The 16,497-nt window shown below is 45.9% G+C and overlaps 3 protein-coding genes across 7 annotated transcripts; all 3 read right to left on the bottom strand.

Moving 5' to 3' along the window:
* Positions 1-771: 771 nt before the first annotated feature.
* Positions 772-3,286, bottom strand: mreg (melanoregulin). The gene is made up of 6 exons (XM_049744590.2): positions 2,507-3,286; positions 2,275-2,440; positions 1,700-1,865; positions 1,537-1,627; positions 1,277-1,440; positions 772-1,205 (listed from the first exon to the last, which is right to left on the bottom strand). Exons 2-6 carry the CDS (start codon positions 2,358-2,360, stop codon positions 1,008-1,010), a joined length of 705 nt encoding a protein of 234 aa, XP_049600547.1. The 5' UTR covers positions 2,361-2,440; positions 2,507-3,286; the 3' UTR covers positions 772-1,007.
* A 152-nt stretch (positions 3,287-3,438) lies between these two features.
* stard3 (StAR related lipid transfer domain containing 3) lies at positions 3,439-8,445 on the bottom strand. The gene is made up of 15 exons (XM_049744588.1): positions 8,279-8,445; positions 7,266-7,492; positions 7,117-7,194; positions 6,883-6,960; positions 6,743-6,796; positions 6,447-6,564; positions 6,273-6,374; positions 6,146-6,201; positions 5,979-6,071; positions 5,829-5,891; positions 5,103-5,198; positions 4,958-5,037; positions 4,780-4,884; positions 4,621-4,714; positions 3,439-4,523 (listed from the first exon to the last, which is right to left on the bottom strand). Exons 2-15 carry the CDS (start codon positions 7,476-7,478, stop codon positions 4,392-4,394), a joined length of 1,362 nt encoding a protein of 453 aa, XP_049600545.1. The 5' UTR covers positions 7,479-7,492; positions 8,279-8,445; the 3' UTR covers positions 3,439-4,391.
* A 569-nt stretch (positions 8,446-9,014) lies between these two features.
* On the bottom strand, positions 9,015-16,417 carry ppp1r1b (protein phosphatase 1, regulatory (inhibitor) subunit 1B). 5 transcript variants are annotated; one of them, XM_049744781.2, is made up of 5 exons: positions 16,128-16,413; positions 12,128-12,217; positions 11,941-12,016; positions 10,527-10,631; positions 9,015-10,193 (listed from the first exon to the last, which is right to left on the bottom strand). In XM_049744781.2, the coding sequence occupies exons 1-5, from the start codon at positions 16,233-16,235 to the stop codon at positions 10,042-10,044; spliced, it is 531 nt and encodes a 176-aa protein (XP_049600738.1). In that variant the 5' UTR covers positions 16,236-16,413; the 3' UTR covers positions 9,015-10,041. The 5 variants fall into 5 exon arrangements, with proteins under 5 accessions (XP_049600738.1, XP_049600739.1, XP_049600740.1 ...); XM_049744782.2 differs by having other exon boundaries at positions 12,134-12,217; positions 16,128-16,410; XM_049744783.2 differs by lacking the exon at positions 16,128-16,413 and adding an exon at positions 12,445-12,708.
* Positions 16,418-16,497: the final 80 nt, after the last annotated feature.

Consider the following 16,497-nt stretch of genomic DNA (forward strand, 5'->3'; position numbering starts at 1 on the left):
ACACCATGACAACCGTGGTGGACAGAGAGTGTATCATCTCACAACATGTCAGTGGTGCATCACACCGGCGGACACCTTTTAAGATAATTTTGGTGGGCGTATGGGGGCGGGGGGGTCTATTGGGTTGTGCCAGGAAGAAGGTGACATTTGGATGAGCTGTCACCACACCGCACAGTTGGGTAGTGAAAAAGGAATTTGGGGGGGGGGGGGTGTCAAGGGGTGGTAACTAAAGCAGGGCGAGCGGCCATTTTGAAAGTATTTGTTTTGGTTTGAAGGAAGGAGGAGATGGACTAATAAAAGGTTGTCATATAATCCTTAAATCCTAACTGGTTTAGCAGAGCAGTCGCTTACAACGGTGATGCAGCCAAAATAAAAAATAATATATGCAGGCAGCGCATCCACCAATACAGACATATATTCTTTATCCTCTTCAAATCGCTGTGATCACCATGACAACAAACCCAAGTAGCCACGAGGTTTTTATGTTCCACATAATGAATAGCGTCTTTGTAGAAAAAGCCATAATTGTCTTTTGTGTACGGCACAAACATGACCTTGAGCAGAAATGTTTCGAACTTAACAATAATAACAAGAGCAAGCAGCAGCAACAGCTGAGCGCCAGCAGGACCACCAGACACCGGACGGCGCCCCACGCCGGGTCCCGGGATTTGCTGCGTGCCTGGCGGAGCGGCGAGTACCCACCAGCTGCACCCACGCCAAAAACATCTCCTTTTAATCAGTCTGGACTTCAAATAACCCGCTGACAACATGTGACATGGACTCGGGAGGCTTGCAACTTTATTTGTTATCAATGTCAATAGGACAGATACAAAGAGCAGCATGGCTGCAGGGGGCTTTTCAAACACTGCTTGCTCTTCTCCAAACATATTTGAACGAGTCAGCTGTTTGGTTAGGCAACTTGTTGTCTCGTCATGTGACGCTAATGAACAGGATCTAACCTTGATGTCTGCCGCCCCCTGCCTGTGGTCTGGTGCTACTGCAGTCGTTCAGGACTTCTCCAGACTTCCCCCGCTGTCGTCGTCGTCGGGGGCGCCGTTCATGGTGGCCTCCACTCGGGCCAGCAGCAGCGGCAAGTTGATGCCGAGTTGATTCGCCTCATCCTCCTCGGAGTCATCCCGGGGCGGGAAGAAGCGCTTGGCCTTGGTCACAAAGTCCTCGGCAATATCCAGGTAGAGCAAGCGATCCTAAAGAAAAATTATTTTGTCACCATCTTTTGTCAAGACTGTACTCGATGGACACTTTTTAGGCTCCTCACCAGGATGAAGAGGTATCGCTCCGGCGGTGGCTCCCTGCTGCTGAAGAGCGACGTCTGGGTGTGGAGCGTCTGCAGCAGAGAGCGCGCTGCGGCGACGTTGCGCATGCGGTCCAGCGAGGCGCCGGCCGACACGGTCAGCAGCGAGTCGGCCTCGGCCATGAAGCCTAAAACATGGACAACATGGGAGTCCATCTTGTAATGTCACATGGCACGACAAGAGTGGATAACTTCGATATGGAAGAAAAAAAGATGGTGCTCACCAAGATTCTCCAGGATGGTCATCCACTTATCCCGAACTTCCCTGCGTGTGTCTCGCATGGCTTCGATGTCCACGCTCAGGCGGCGGTAGCCCTACAAAGGACAAAACTGCAAAGCTCCTTCATTCTGCCTCACTCTCATTTTTGTGTGTGTGTGTGGATGTACCGTGGATCCCATACGGGTCTTGTTGCGGGCCTGAAGCAGCGCGTAGAGCGTCCGGTCGTCATCCCGCTCCGAGTGGCTCGGGTCCCCCGGCTCGCTCCATAGGTTGGCCTCCTCGTCACGGCGCTTTTGCACTTCGCGGCTGAAATACTCCAACGGATCCGGAGTCCTTGCCGATGCGGACGGATATTTTGTTATGATATTATCGTTTGTTAACCTGTCGCAGTACAGCACCAACTACTGCTGAGGAGGACCTTGTCAATGTCAGATTTTTTTGGAAGTATCGATAGCTAGTATCGGAGCTTCTGTGATTATCCGATACCCTAAAATAATGTCGTATCGGCCCGATTCTCAGCTATTACTCAGCTGTTCCTACTTTTTAAATTCATAACATTGTATAATTTTTATACAAATTTGTATGAATAAATAGATTCAAACATTGGAAAGCAATTTGATCAAATACAACAAATAAAAAAAAATCTGGGTAAAATATCTCGTATTAAACTTAAGCTAATTTCAAGGTCAGGGCTTCATTTGCCCTTTCCAAAAAACATGAAGGCATCGGAAAAATGTTTTACCCCACTAAGGGCTGCTTCTCATCGTCGTCGTCATCGTCGCCGGCGCAGCAGCAGCAGCAACACAACTTGAAGAACATCGAGCCCATGGAGGATCAGCGGCCGAATATCCCAACACTTCTTGTCTTGAATGTCTGGGGATGCCTTTCGCCTCACTTTTGCTCACATCCTGAAAAAATAAATAAATAAATGTGATAAACGCCAATATACAAAGGGCAATTTTTTTTTTTATTACCTCATATTCAGCTTCCCATCTTCCGGGATGCTGTGGTGGAGGCCAGAGAAGGTCTGCTGCCTCTGGAGGACTCAACACTCACACGCAACCTCACACACAGCCATCGCCCCGGCACACAGTCACAGCCATGTCATGTGAGTGGGACACCCCTCCCTCCCCGCCTCGGTGGAAGGACAACACCTCTTTTCTTCATTCTCATCAGAGGCCCCGTTACGCGCTTTCACTCCGCCTTGGTCGCTAGAAAATCATTTCGAAATTGGCCCGATTTGATCCCTGGGGGCCCCCCTCACCTTTGTTTGCATGTGACCCATACGACGGGCTCAATTGGTATTATTGTGGATAACCGTGCTGCTTTACGTCACCTGCTTTTCGGAAAATAATTGCGAAAAGTTCAGTACAGTATCAGTTTTGTCTCATGAAGAATACACACATAAATGAACGCTTTAGCAGAACATATTACTTCTAAGAATATTTTTCTCATCAGTCATCTGAGTCTCATAAGGTTTTTGTAAACGGATGCACTTGGTAGTCCTTGGATGGTGGGGGAAAAAAAGATAGTTTATAGTAAGGCTTATTTTGTAGTAAAAAAAAAACCATGACCATGTATAGTAAAGCTTTCCATTTAATAAAAAATAGAAAAGTAATGTACTTTCCTCAAGCCATGAATCCATCTTAAATCCAGTGTCGCAATAAGGTGATGGGGGGGGGGGATTGTGGATGTTGAGGGGCTGTACCTAATAAATTGTCCAAACCAAAAGGCTTCTTGCCTTGTGATTGGCCTCAAAACAAAGAAATTTGACTGATTGATAACTGTGATTGGGAGACATGTGTCAAGTACTATCTGGGACCCCCCCCCCCCTAATTTTTCTCATTCAAAATCAATTTCAAGTCAAAGGCATTTGAACCAATAGAGGTCTTGAACCGTAGAGGTCTTTAAATATTAAATCAATTTATTAGACACTAGCTATAAAAACAGTCGGTCAGTTTGTTGTGATGACTTAAAATGAGTATGATTGTGTGAACACAAGTACAGTATGATGTGTGCATGTGTGAGAGATAATGTTCAAACAGTGTACGTTCATTAAGACAAAGCAAAGATTATACAATGAAGGCAGCCAAAATGTCTTCACGGCTCATTACCCCCATCTGACATTTTTCCACACTCACATGGGTGTCAGTGAATGTGAACGCAGAACAATTTGTTCCCTTTGGTTGGGATCATCACATGTGATCATGATATGCTGCTTTTCTTTTCTTTTTTTTTTCTAAACACTCCCAAACAATGATTTTGTGGTTTTCAGCTTTAAAAAGTCCACAAATCTGAATGATTAAAAAAAATATATATATTAGAAAGCGTTTGCACTTAGCTTGTCCCGACAATCCACACAAACGCTTTTAATATCCCAGCAATTGTTCAAATCACTGAAACTTGCTCATTCCAGTTCAAAACGGGATGTCACAGTTGTTAGGGTTTCATTCACCGACATGAAATTAGATGGCTATGTCTTCATAACAAGGTGCGCAAAAATGTTGAAGCACCCGTATCACAAACTGAACAGGAACAGGGAGCGAACAAAAAAAGTAAGCCGCCTGGCACCAGTTGGACGGATCCCACACATTTGCGACCTAATTTGGCAGCCATTTTCTATATATATATTTTTTTTGCACCTGAAGGCAAGGAGATCAGCTTTAACTGGTGCTGTCTCCCTCGTGTGACGAGGGGAGTGTATGTTGAGCGGGGAAGGCACCGGATGCAGTCAGCGAGCAGACCAAATGAAGCAGAAGAAGATAAGGCTCAGAGAAAAGTTCAGTCTTAGCAGCCGCGTGGGTTGTGGCCAACGCGTGCTCACGTGCGCCATGGTTCCTTGGCCTCTTTGCCGTCATCCTAGCACGGGTGGTGTTGGCGGTGGCAGCGCAAGGATGGCCGCAACTCGGCAATGCGCTGGCGTAGGTGGGACATGAACTCAAACATGGTGGCGGCCAGACTCTGGTGGATGAGGTAGCGCGGTAGTCGTCCCTGAGAGCGGGGAATGAGTTTCGTTTATATGGACAAAAGCATTGGGACCGCTCCCAAGTCCCCTTGAAGACCAGAACATGTCAGTTTTTCGTCTCACCTTCAGGTCCGTGTTAAGGATCCAGATAAAGGTGCAGACAGACGGGTTGCTGCTGGATTTGAGGACCACAAATCCACCGGGACCGTTTTCTCCCCTGTTGTGCAAAAAGTCCGATCAAAATATAGTGCACAAAAAGATTTTGCCATTTGTTTTTCTGACCTGACATAACGTCCACAGGGTGCTTTGGCGTCGTGATCGGTAGCCATGCCGGCAGAAAGATAGCAGTCTCGTTTCCGCTCTACCCGTCGGACATTGACAAAATCCCTGGGTGGGCCAAATGTGACTTGTAAAACACAGAGAGGCTAAGGCGTGGCCAGCTAAGAGGCTAGCTTGTTACCGGGCGGACACCACTCCTCCGGCTGCCCCCGCCGAGACGTCGTACGTCACCAGTGTGTTATCGTCCACCCGTTGCAGGATCTGAGGAGGCGGTAATAAAGACATTAAAATGATAAATTGAGAAGTCTTGTGAATACACCAATCACCTGGCAGACAGACACAGTTCTGTTCCACAGGACCATCTTCTCTGGCTGAAGAATGACTTCCTGGTACACCAGCTCAGCTGGACACTGCACAAAGGCCTACCAGAGCACACAACAACGCCCCATTTCAGGGAGAATTTAAAATGGGTCAAACACATTCTTCAATTTTACAGTCCGAAATCATGAACCTAAGAATAGGAATCAAATCTGTGTAAAAGTCAAAGGTCCTCCTCACATGATTAAGTCCAGCCAGAACTATGCAGGGCTGAAGTATTGCTTGTCAAGTCGCTTTTAGCATGCTTGTTTAGGATTAGCAAACAAAGCGGTCAACCACCCTAACACGGTATATCAAGCCAAAGCGTCAACAACAGCTACATTGTCCCAGTATATCAACTAGAGCGCCTTTGCTATTTCGGCGCTAATCAAATGCTTGTTGGCATTATAGCGCCCTCTGTCGACTGATTTCTGTACTACATGTGCTGAGCAAAAATAGTCTGATAATGCTGTCACTGGAACGATCGATTGATTAACGCGGAAAAGATGTGACCTCTTTGGATGCCGGTGACACGCTAACTCTGACAAATGAGGTGCTGATAATGAGTTTGTACGCTTTAACAGGGATTAACGTGTTAAAGTGTTAATTCAAACCGAAACAACAAGAGTGGAAAGGTATCAACAGGATGTGGGTCACCGTTGACATGGTCGTGATGACAAACGCTGCTCCCCCACCTTAAGGATGAATGTCTTGCCGTGGAATGGAATCTCCAGTGTGTAGACAGAGTCGCCCGCGTCCTGGAACATGATTTATATCACTCTAGTGAGGACAAGCGTGGCAGAAAATGTTTTTTTTTTTTGAAGCAACCCCGTGGGCTCACTCACGTTGTTCTTCTCAAACTTCCAGTTTTCCTCCTGGGTGAGGATCTGCTCCACAATAGTCATGGCCTCGCGTCCTTGTCGAACAAACTCTTTCTCCTGCGGTGGGAGGACAGAACGTCATGAAAGAGAGCTTTCACGTCAAAAGTGAGGCGGGATCTCACTTGGTGTACCTGAGTGGTGACGGCACGCCGGCCGAGACCCTCCTCGTCAAGCTCTTCCTCGGAGTCTGGGGGATGGTTAAGGGAATCAGTATATACGAGAGGAGGGGGGGGGGATACAAGCCCAGATGGCGATTACCTGCGACTGATTCGGGCGGCGAATAGAATTGTCCATCAGACACGGCACGAGGGTACAGAAGAGGGGCGCGCTCGCAGGCCGCGTTCACCATTGCTAGGTAAGCTGAGGATAAAAGGTTCCAACTCTTGGTTATTTTTTCTGGTACATTTCCACCCTTCGATGGCCGGCGCTCACCTCGCTCGTCGTCCGCCTCCTGCGGGAGAACTTTGAAGTCCAGGAACCAGGTTTCCAGCCAGGCCACCACAAAGGAGGTGATGGGCAGCACATAGCCAAATGCATTCTGGGATAGAAGCTGGAAGGATACAAAGCAGGTTGCTCACTGGAGACATGCTATACTCTATGTCAAAGGGTCACAGGTCACTGAAAGTTGTCATCTGGCGCACTTTCAGCCACGAGCGGAACTCGCACGGAAGTGAAAACGTTTGAGGTTGAAACCGATGAACACACATAAAAGAAGTAGCAGCACTCACATTTGAAAGGATGACCTTTACTACGAGGAAGACACTGGTGATGAGGGTGGTGACCTGCGGGGTGTTTATTATTTTATTTTTTTTATTTGAGAAATCTTTAGAGTGGGTGGAATTCCGTCAAATGTTCTGAGGCGACTCACCGCGATCATCCACCAGTGCTTCAGTCGGAAGGCAGCGTAGCCCACCTGCAGGCACAGGAAGCGAAACACGGCCAGGAGCTGTAAACAGCAAGAGGACATGACGATTCATTTTTGAAGAACACTTAGACCTACTACGTTACTGTATATTTCGAATGTTGGTCTAAATGGTGGTGAGCAGATCCCTCGCAACAACAACATTTTACAGTACAAATAATCTCTGCTTACAGTACTTACAAATATGTCAAAAAAGGAAGACCTAAAGTTGTAGCGGATGATCTCCTTCTCCAAGCTCTCCAAGATGGTGCTGGCGATCTAAATGAAGAGTCCACACACAAAATTCGGACAAAAATTCAGACAAAAAAAAACCCAAAGAAGTCTCTCACGTTCAGCTCGATGATCCACAGCAGCGAGATGAAGAGCAGGTCAAAGGTGACGAAAAGGCAAAAGGTGCGTCGTACGTCTGAGATGAGCTTGCGCTCGGCGGGCGGCAGCATCAGGTACGGGGACGGCAGCGATAACGACGTCGAGTACGACGCGTTCAGGGAGGCGATGGCGGGCAGGCTGCCCCCGAGCTCCCCGTACTCCGCGCCCGGCATTTTCCCGGCACAACCTGAAAACCCACGCAAAAAAATGAGACGACTGATCTCAGTCCTAATATATTATACAGTCGTGAAAATTTACCACATCTCCTTAACACACTGGACAACTGTACACTTTTCACTTGATGGTTACAGTTTTGGGGAAGTTCTTTTTTTTCGTTCCTCAGCAAGAGCATAGAAGTGTGTTTGGGCGGATCAACAAAATCAAAGACACAAACGAACACAAATTGTTCCCAGAAAAGCCGTTATGTTAGATTGATTTTATTATTTCGCCACTCATCGGCAACAGTGAATCACAACCTCTGAGTCTGAGATTCAATTATTCCTTGAGATATAAACAACAGCTCTCCAGCATTAGTCATCTCCCCACAGTTAAAACTGTCATAAATCACGTCTCATATTAGTTTCTACATTGATTTGTTTACATTTTGAAATGTGATCCGATTTGTGACCATTTAAAAATAAGAGCATGTTAGCGACAAAAACAAATAGCACTGCACTGGTTATAACTTTCAAGATCTTAGTTAGAAGACTAACACACTGCTAAATACAATTACTCAGAAAGGAAACATGATAATAACTGATAAATTATTTTCGATAAACAACCATGTGATTTAGCAGATGTCTAACAGTTGCTAGCTGCCCAGTTAGCAAACAAAGGCTAATTTACCTTCGTGCCTTGGCTAGCTTTGTGTACAACGTTCTAAAAATTACGTCCAACTCGCGAGTAAATATTGAAGACATAATTGTGCCTCACGTCCTCATTAAAATGACAATAGTGTATGATTTTAACTTACTTGTTTTAACGCTTCATCATTGCGATGCCAAGTTTTCATGCCAGCCTGCCGAACTTTCAAAGAGGAAAAATATCATTGAGAGAGAAATCCCCGCATCGTCGTTGTTGCGTGAGCAGGGGCGGAGTGTTTTCGTTCTGCGTTCTGCAATCAGAACCAGTTGAGTGCGGCTGTGGGAGGAGTGTTAGCGGTCTGATTCCTGCAGTCAGGCCCCTCTCGGCTGTGGGAGGAGTGTTAGTGTTCTGCAACCAGCCTTTTTCTTTTTTTTTTTTTTTTTTGCAATCAGCCCTTCTTGAGAAACGTAACCGAAACTAACTCCGAAGATCATGTGACCAATACCGTCACAGCGAAAACACAATTGAGAGGGTTATCCACACAGAACTTCCTGTTACGGCGGGATACAGAAACGTAAACAAACTGCATAACGAATATTTTTTTTTTTGCTGTTTACAATGTCGTGTTAAGACAAATATATAATAATTAGCTGTATTTAATTATGGATGATGAAAACGGTCTTTTGGAGTGTGCTACTACTCTATTAAAGTATCTCCAAATATATGAGATTATACAGTATTAAAAAATTTTTGCTTTGTTGCCTTATTTGTTATATTATATGGTATTCTATTAGACTGTTGACAAAGAATGTTAGAAGTTTTATTTCTCGATATGCATACATTATTGTGCAGACATCCTCATTATGTACAGCGTATGTGTTTGAGACAATGCAAAGAAACACTGCTAAGGGAAAAAAAGTGTTTTATTCTGACATTATTTAAAGTTGGTCACTTGAAAACAACCACCAACAATCACATTTAAAAACAAGCCAACGGAAAACAAAAAATAAAGAGCATTGAACTCAGACATCTGGAAAGAAAGTAGACTAAAGGGGAAAGTTTGGAGAAGGATATCAAGTCCAAATACATGAGTTGCTCTTCATCCAGTCAGTAGGTTGTTCATTTTATCTTTATACAAACAGCAGCACAAAAATGAGTTGTGGAAGAAAAAAATAAATTTTGTTGAAGTGTCAGTCAAATGGTAACCATGACAACTGTTTCTGAGACGTTGAATTGCAAACCTATATGGTGACTCTATAAAGTTGAGTAGAAAAGGAACCAAAAGATTTGATGACATGCGGCTTGCAGAACACGCGAGGTAGTTTTGCCCTTAATAGGTCCATCACCAAAAACGTAACTACATACTCGCTAATATTACCCAGCTTTGGTGAGTTATCAAAAGTACACCAAGTGGGTTTGTTTTGTTTGGTATTTCTCAATGTTTGAAGATTATTGATTAAAAAAAAAAAAAGAAGGGGGGGAATTTAATTGCGGCTGATAACCTGTCATTCCTGATAGCCACTAGATGGCGGTACATGCATATTAAGAAGCTACTTTACAGTTGATTATAAAGTCAGCAGTAGTCACCAGAGCTCAGAATGTTTTCAGATTAGCCAGTGAGTCGTCACAATATTTCATTTTGAGAATCAGCCTGTTGCAGGCTCCACATGCCATTGTGCTGATTAACAAATTCTAATTGATCAGCTTGGTAATGAAGTAACGCATCCGTGAGTGAAAATACAAATCACTAGGGTAGCGCCATCTAAAGAGGTTAGTCATATCCTAACATCTTTGTTTTCATATAAAGATGTGAATTTATTGGTTAAAGGTTACACTGTTCTTTATGAGGTCACACAGACCTCAGCTGTAGAAGCAAAAAGGGAAGCAAGTGGGCTGTGCAATCCTTTAGTTTGATATCAAATGCGCATTTCCTCAGTTACTGCCCAGCGACTTGCTCTCCTCTGTCGTCACCTGATCTTCTCCCCCTTCCTCCTCCTCCACCTGAGACGCTTGGATCAGCTTATCCGTCTCCTGGACATCGGGGGCCGCTTCCGACTGGTCGCCAGTTGACGTCTCCTGGGGTTCTAAGCATGGAGGGGGGGAAACTTTTACTTTTAGGATAAGTCTTTGAGAATGGTGGAAACATAGAATGATCGGGAAGAGGGAGAATAAGATGAGATAAAATGTTCCTTTATTTGCCCCATAAGGGGAAATGGCCCTAAATACTCTTTAAGTTTACAGGTAAGTACTCTACTGCCCCCAAGAGGCCTGGAGAGTCAAATTCAATGTATTTTTCTAATGCTAGCAGAACTAGCGGGTGAATTCTTCCTTTTACAGTAACTAGAAATAAAAACGTGTGCGGCCGGCGCAGTCGCCGGTGGCCCAGTTTGACGGTGGAACGAGAGCCTCCTCCTCACCGGTAGCTTTTTCAGGGTCGTCATCCTCCTCACCCTCAAGAGGGTCCTCCAGAGGAGGGAGAACGCCGAAGTTCTGCATGTGCGCCTCGGCCATCTTCTGCACAGCTATGCACACCCACACGGGGACACGGGGGAGATGACGGTAGACAAACACAAGGACACAAGGATAAGAGGGGGATGGTGTTTTGTTTTGACCACGCTTCAACTCACTGATTACTCATGAAAAAAAAAAAAAAAAAGTGTGGTGTTGTCTTATGCATATTTTTAAACAATTGCATTTATGAACGAGGCCACCCGTTTTTAGGGGGCGGCCATTTTGTCACATGCTGTCAACATGACTTCACAGTCGTGTGATATTCCCCCCAAAAATTCAGCCTTTGTTTTTGTTGACGCAAAATATGGAGATCCACTTTTTTAGATCACTTATAGATATTTTGGATCCAAACCTCACGACGTTGTTTCCAGTCAACAGGTTTGTTTGCGTCTCTCCTCGACTTTCTCTGCCACGCTGACTCACCCTCCTCTCTTTCGTAACATCGCCTCTCTCAATTTCTCTGGGTCACCTCGCCCCGCCCACCTCGCTCTTCTCTCCTTTGCACCGCGCGGGACGCACACCCGGGCGACGCTTCGGGTCACCTATTCTGGTAGAAGGCCGCTTACGCAACCTTGGCAGATGCAGGTGCGAGGCATCTTGTGTGCACTCTGAACACTTCATGCAATAAGAGCACAAAAGGGTCTTTTGTGTTAAAGTACGCATTTGCAGTGTGTGTATGTGGCACAGCTGTACACACAACTGAGTGTAATCCAGGATGATCCACACTCACACTCACAGCTGTCCTGCTTCTAATCCCCCCCGCCCCCTTTTCTGTCGCACAAACATACACAAGCTGCTGTCACGTTCGCACTAAAAACAATTGCGTGGCACACAATTCACGACGTGAATCGGTAGCGACGTGGTTTACGTCGTTTATTTGTTACAAATAAACTTACAAGACAGTTTTTCCTTTGTACTTGTTTCCTTCATGTTTCCGTCTTCCCTCTCTTGCTTCCTTCCTTGCTTCCTACCATCCTCCCACCGTCCCTTCCTTCCATGTTACCTGTTTTCCTACCATCCTCCCTTTCATCCTCCTCCCCTCAAACATTCTTTCCTTAATCTTTCCATCGGGCATTCATATCATCTTTGTTTCCTTCCTTCCTACTTTCCATGCCATCCTTCCTCCCACTCGCCTTTCCATCCTTCCTTGATTAGGTTAATTTGCAAACCGATTTGGGACCACCTTGTATAACACACCGAAGCAATTTAAAGGTCTTGTTTGTATGCATTGTGAAGCGTGGCAGTAAAACAAATTAAAGGAATAAAGACACAAGGTTAAGTCTAACACAAACACACACATGGGCGCCCTTTCGCACTGACCTTTAAGTGATGGAGGCTGGTACACATTTGGATTGACTCGCTTTGGTTTGAGGACGCCGTTCTCCCCGACGACCCACTGTGCGACAAGACAAGACATTTGACACACGGTAAAAGGCAAAAAATTGTCAATTAAGTCAATCAATAGAATGAAACAAAGAGGCAATAGCATAAAAAGGCTCAAGTTCACCTTTACCTGATGGCTGGACTGGTCGTCCTCTGGCGATGTGTGGTCGGCTACTCTGAAGAGGGTGGCGGGCGTCGGCCTCCTGCGCCGAATCTACAAAAGTCACAAAATGAAATGAACGCCACATCAGATGGCATTGTATCGAAAAAGTCTGTCTTCACCATTTGAAATTATTTTCCATTGATGGAAGGAATGTGTAGGTGAACCAGCTAATTTAGCTTAGCATTCCCACGCAGAAGTTGCCACCTCCAGGAAACATGTCGGATTTAATAAAACAGCGAGCACGCATGGCTTAGCGGAGACTGAGCCAGCCAACCAACCTTGGCCATGACATGAACCTTTTGTGCCTGCGCCTCATGACGGGAAGAGAGCGAAGGGGAGGGGAGGCCGCACGATGGAACTGTGCCACATAACACCACCAAGTGTGGATTCCTCCCTCGCTTGTGACGCCAACTTCCTGTTTACCGGCCCATATTTCGTCCCTGGATCTCTTTCCTGTCCATCATCGGTGTGCCACATTGCTGATTACATTAACGTGTTTGTTTCCTGTCCTCTTTCTCCTGAAGGCCAGGGGTTATGAAAAATAGCTTCCTTTCGACCACACCCACCCTTTGTCACGTCTCGCCCCTGGCAAGGTGAACTGGTCCGGGGGCGTCGTGGCGACCTGCTACCAGGCTTTCAGGGCGGTATGAGGTGGCTCAGTCAGACACCAGATGCTGCCCTCTTTATAGGAGACTAAAATAAATATTTGAAATTTTATTGGAGAGGAATGGGTCAAATATTTGGTATTTTAAATAAATAAAAAATATTGACTGAATTATCAGAATTTTTGTATTTTTATTATTAGCTATTTGGACATTTAAAATTGTAAATGTAAAAATGTTATATGATTGTAAAATTTGGTGCAATTCAGTCCATACAAGCACCAAACAGGCAACCAAAGCCCAAATCCAATCTCCATGTGATGCCGCATGATCTGTATGACACGGGACGGCGGACATGATGGCGACACGACACAAACACTCGAGTAATTCTCCAGCTTTAAAAACCAGCCCGCTCTACACCGCTTACGTAATAATCGTATGTGACTTCCTCATTTGCGCCAGAGATTACTACGCATTATCCCTCGGCCGTCGCCGCCATTGCTTCTCCACCTCTCCCCTCTGCTGTGACGTTTCGGGATTGAACCGAGGTATTGGGCCGATGTGGGCCTGGTCCCCAAGCGAGGCGACGGCAGGCCTATAAAAAGCGGCGTCATGAGGACAGCGTAAACTAGATCATGGGAGGGGGGGTCTCAGGGGGGGCCACTGAGTAATAGAATCTTGAGGAGAATCAGCAGTGGGACATAGCCAAAAGTCTTGGGTCACACCTTCACATGTGGGAAAGGAGAGCCGCAGGACTGATGTCCTTTCCGGAGTTCCGCTCCAACAAAACATTTGCTTCTTATCAGAGCCATCTATTGCAGTCCCACAGCAGATGATTTATCTGCCATGTCTTTTGTCGTCATGATCCTTCCACCAGGATTGTGCGAGCGCAATTAAACAATGCTGACCTTTCCCTCCGCTCGCATTGTGGTACCCTTTACGACTTTGGACAATGGAAAGACAAACCGGCAGTTAAACATTTTTTCCACGGCTTGTTGGAAAGCTGATGTCCACCGGAGAACAAATTCATTGTGACATCGGGGGATTTTCAGGATCAAGCCTGCAGACAAAGCTCAGACAAAACGTGAGCTACAGGAAGTGAGCTACGGTTCACCGAGCCGGTCGTGGTGATAGTCAAGGTCGTGAGTCATGACCGTGTTGATTACAAGTGCAACTATTGCCCGAGTATTCATTTTGATTCAAATGAACAGTAAGGCTCATTATGAGGAGGGGATCGGTGGCCCCACTACTGGCCAAATGAATAAACAGATTGGCCACACAGTACCGCATCTGGAGGGCCTCTCCAACGACCGACCCCGCTGAATAGACTATTTAGACCCAGCGGCACAATGACCTCATACAAGAACCCTCTCGCTTGCTTGTAATGAGATGCAGGTAACAGGGGGTTGAAGGGAGAACAGGTTTGCGTCACAACGCTGTGTCCTTTTCTTGTTCTCTCTCAGGTTTGGTGCGAGTATAAACAAAAGACTGCGTGCGTAGTCACAACGACGCAACAAAAGAATCTGCTGACGTTCGGGAGACTTTTTCAAGGCCATGACATCACTTTATTAGCCATAACACCTATTTTGTACTAATAGGCGAAAATGCGTTTTAAATAAATAAATAAATAAATAAATAAATAAATAAATAAATAAATAAATAAATAAATGTTTTGTAATATTAGGTGAAAATCCGCCCATGTAAAAATGTGCGTAAAAATGAAGAAATCCATCGAGGAGAATTAGAGATTACAACGCGTGTCATGTTTCGATGGATCGGTGTGGGAGGGGGGGGGGCAATCTCATTTGTTGGTCAATCACGCCTCGCTGCGCTCATTCCGAAAGATGTGAGTAGAGCGGACCGGACGAGCTGAGACGAAGGGCCCGAGTTCGATGACCTTTGGAGACAAGTCATCCGCAGATGCTTCTCGGACTTGATCCGCAATGCTTGACTTAATCCCTCCCTCCTCGCCGTCATGGCCGCCGCTGTTGTTGTCATCATGGATAACAAACGGGCATTAATTGAAATCCCGCTAGTGAGCCGCCGAGTGGTATAGCGACATCCCGAGGAACATCGTGGGCCTATATGGTGACGGGGCATCTACGCAGCAAGCTTGTGTATACTAGCAACAAGCAGCATATGTTCAATATTGATGTTTTGACATTGTTTACACATCACATGAGGTTTAGTAAAAACAAGCACGATTGATTCATTTACTGATGACACCGTAAACTGAGCCCACGTTGCCTCTCAGGCGAGTGAACCACGACATCATCAGTTAAATAAACGGAAATACTTTAGTCGTTCAGAACCTCCTAAATTGCTTCATGGAGGACATTCCAGCGGAGGATCAACCGCCTCTCTCCCAGCATGCTTTGCGCCACCCATCAAGATGTGGCGTGTGCAAGTGTGTGTGTGTGTTGACAGTCCGCTAGACCCCTCGTGTTTGCCCACAAACACGGCTCGCCTCAAAGGTCGCCCCTTGACGTTTAACCCAGAAAAAGTGGACAGCGGGCGGGCGACGAAAAATTCGGACACAGCAACTATTTTTATAAGCGGCCACAGGTTGAATCGCTAGTGATTGACTTTGGATCTATCAGCCAATCTAGGAGTCTCTATAAGCCTTAGTTTCCTTCAGAGGGTCATTAAAATTTTTAAAAAGATGAATGGTAATAAAAATGGCTAGAAACCCATTTTATAAACGTGGAATTTTTTTGGGGAAATTTTAGTACTGACACAATTTGTCTTTGCGGGCCAAATATAATTACGCCGCGGGCCAAATCTGGCCCACGTGCCAGAGTTTGACACCCCTATAGTATACGGGAATTGAAAAAGGGTAATTGTGTATTTATTTTATCTACGTGACAAATGACTTCTTCTTTGACAGCTGCACCATATTTTTCTGGTTCAATAAAAAGTCAAAACATTCCAATGTCAATCATAAGGTATTTTCTGCAGATGTCCATAATGACACATCCGGTGCTATCTCCAAAGATACGCGAGATCCAGTCGTCTATTAGAGGCGACCTTTTCAGTTATCTGCCGAGAGGGAAGCTTGGGGCGACATTGTTGTCCAGCCCGTCTGTCTCCATGGCGATAGGGCCTCAGTTGTGCGTGATATAAAAGTAGAAATACTCATTAAGAAAATGTTCAGGGCCGAGTGCAATGGTGCAAGATAATGATGCCGGTGATGTCAGTTAGGTCAAGATGAGATACTAATCTCATGAGGAAGCCGCAGAAGAGAAATGTCACAATCGTTTCCTGACGACAAATCAAAAGCAGACAAAAAAAGGTACGCGACCTTGGAAACGACTGTGAGATACTCCGGAAAAAGTTTTTTCAAGACTCCGCCCACTCACCATCTCAACTTGCCGGGGGTCAAGATTGGGGGCCGCCGAAGCCGGGACGGCGAACTGGATCTTCCTCCGCTCTTTGGGTTCCATCTCGGACGACACGGAGGGCTCCATGGTTCCGAAACAGGATGGGTGCAACCGCCCCGGAGGGTTTGCTGATCCTCGAGATTCGCCTCTCTCGAGCAGAATGAGCAGACCAGAGAAGCCCACCAGTTGCCAAAAATTCCGCTGTAGTTCCTTCTCTCCGCTCAACCTGTGTGGCAACGGCAGAAGCAGCAGTGGTCCGTCCGTCTGTCCTCACAAGAGGCTGAATGGGAGGAGGGAGGGACTGAGGGGCGGCACATAAGGGGGAGGAGAGAAAGAGAAAAAGAGAGAG

Source organism: Syngnathus scovelli, chromosome 16 (assembly GCF_024217435.2).
Source record: "Syngnathus scovelli strain Florida chromosome 16, RoL_Ssco_1.2, whole genome shotgun sequence".
Classification (NCBI taxonomy): domain Eukaryota; kingdom Metazoa; phylum Chordata; class Actinopteri; order Syngnathiformes; family Syngnathidae; genus Syngnathus; species Syngnathus scovelli.

Bases quoted from the DNA above. Each gene is read 5' to 3' on its own strand.
- mreg (XM_049744590.2), bottom strand. From the start codon at position 2,360: ATGGGCTCGATGTTCTTCAAGTTGTGTTGCTGCTGCTGCTGCGCCGGC. The intron at 1,441-1,536 runs GTGAGCACCATC...TCCATGTTTTAG, and splicing joins GACCATCCTGGAGAATCTTG to GCTTCATGGCCGAGGCCGAC. The intron at 1,206-1,276 runs GTGAGGAGCCTA...ATTTTTCTTTAG, and splicing joins AGCGATACCTCTTCATCCTG to GATCGCTTGCTCTACCTGGA.
- ppp1r1b (XM_049744781.2), bottom strand. From the start codon at position 16,235: ATGGAGCCCTCCGTGTCGTCCGAGATGGAACCCAAAGAGCGGAGGAAG. The intron at 12,218-16,127 runs GTGAGTGGGCGG...TGACTTTTGTAG, and splicing joins ACCCCCGGCAAGTTGAGATG to ATTCGGCGCAGGAGGCCGAC. The intron at 10,194-10,526 runs GTGAGGAGGAGG...CTCCATGCTTAG, and splicing joins CGACCCTGAAAAAGCTACCG to AACCCCAGGAGACGTCAACT.
- stard3 (XM_049744588.1), bottom strand. From the start codon at position 7,478: ATGCCGGGCGCGGAGTACGGGGAGCTCGGGGGCAGCCTGCCCGCCATC. The intron at 6,797-6,882 runs GTGAGTCGCCTC...AACACCCCGCAG, and splicing joins AGCACTGGTGGATGATCGCG to GTCACCACCCTCATCACCAG. The intron at 4,885-4,957 runs GTAACAAGCTAG...TGGCCCACCCAG, and splicing joins GGAGGAGTGGTGTCCGCCCG to GGATTTTGTCAATGTCCGAC.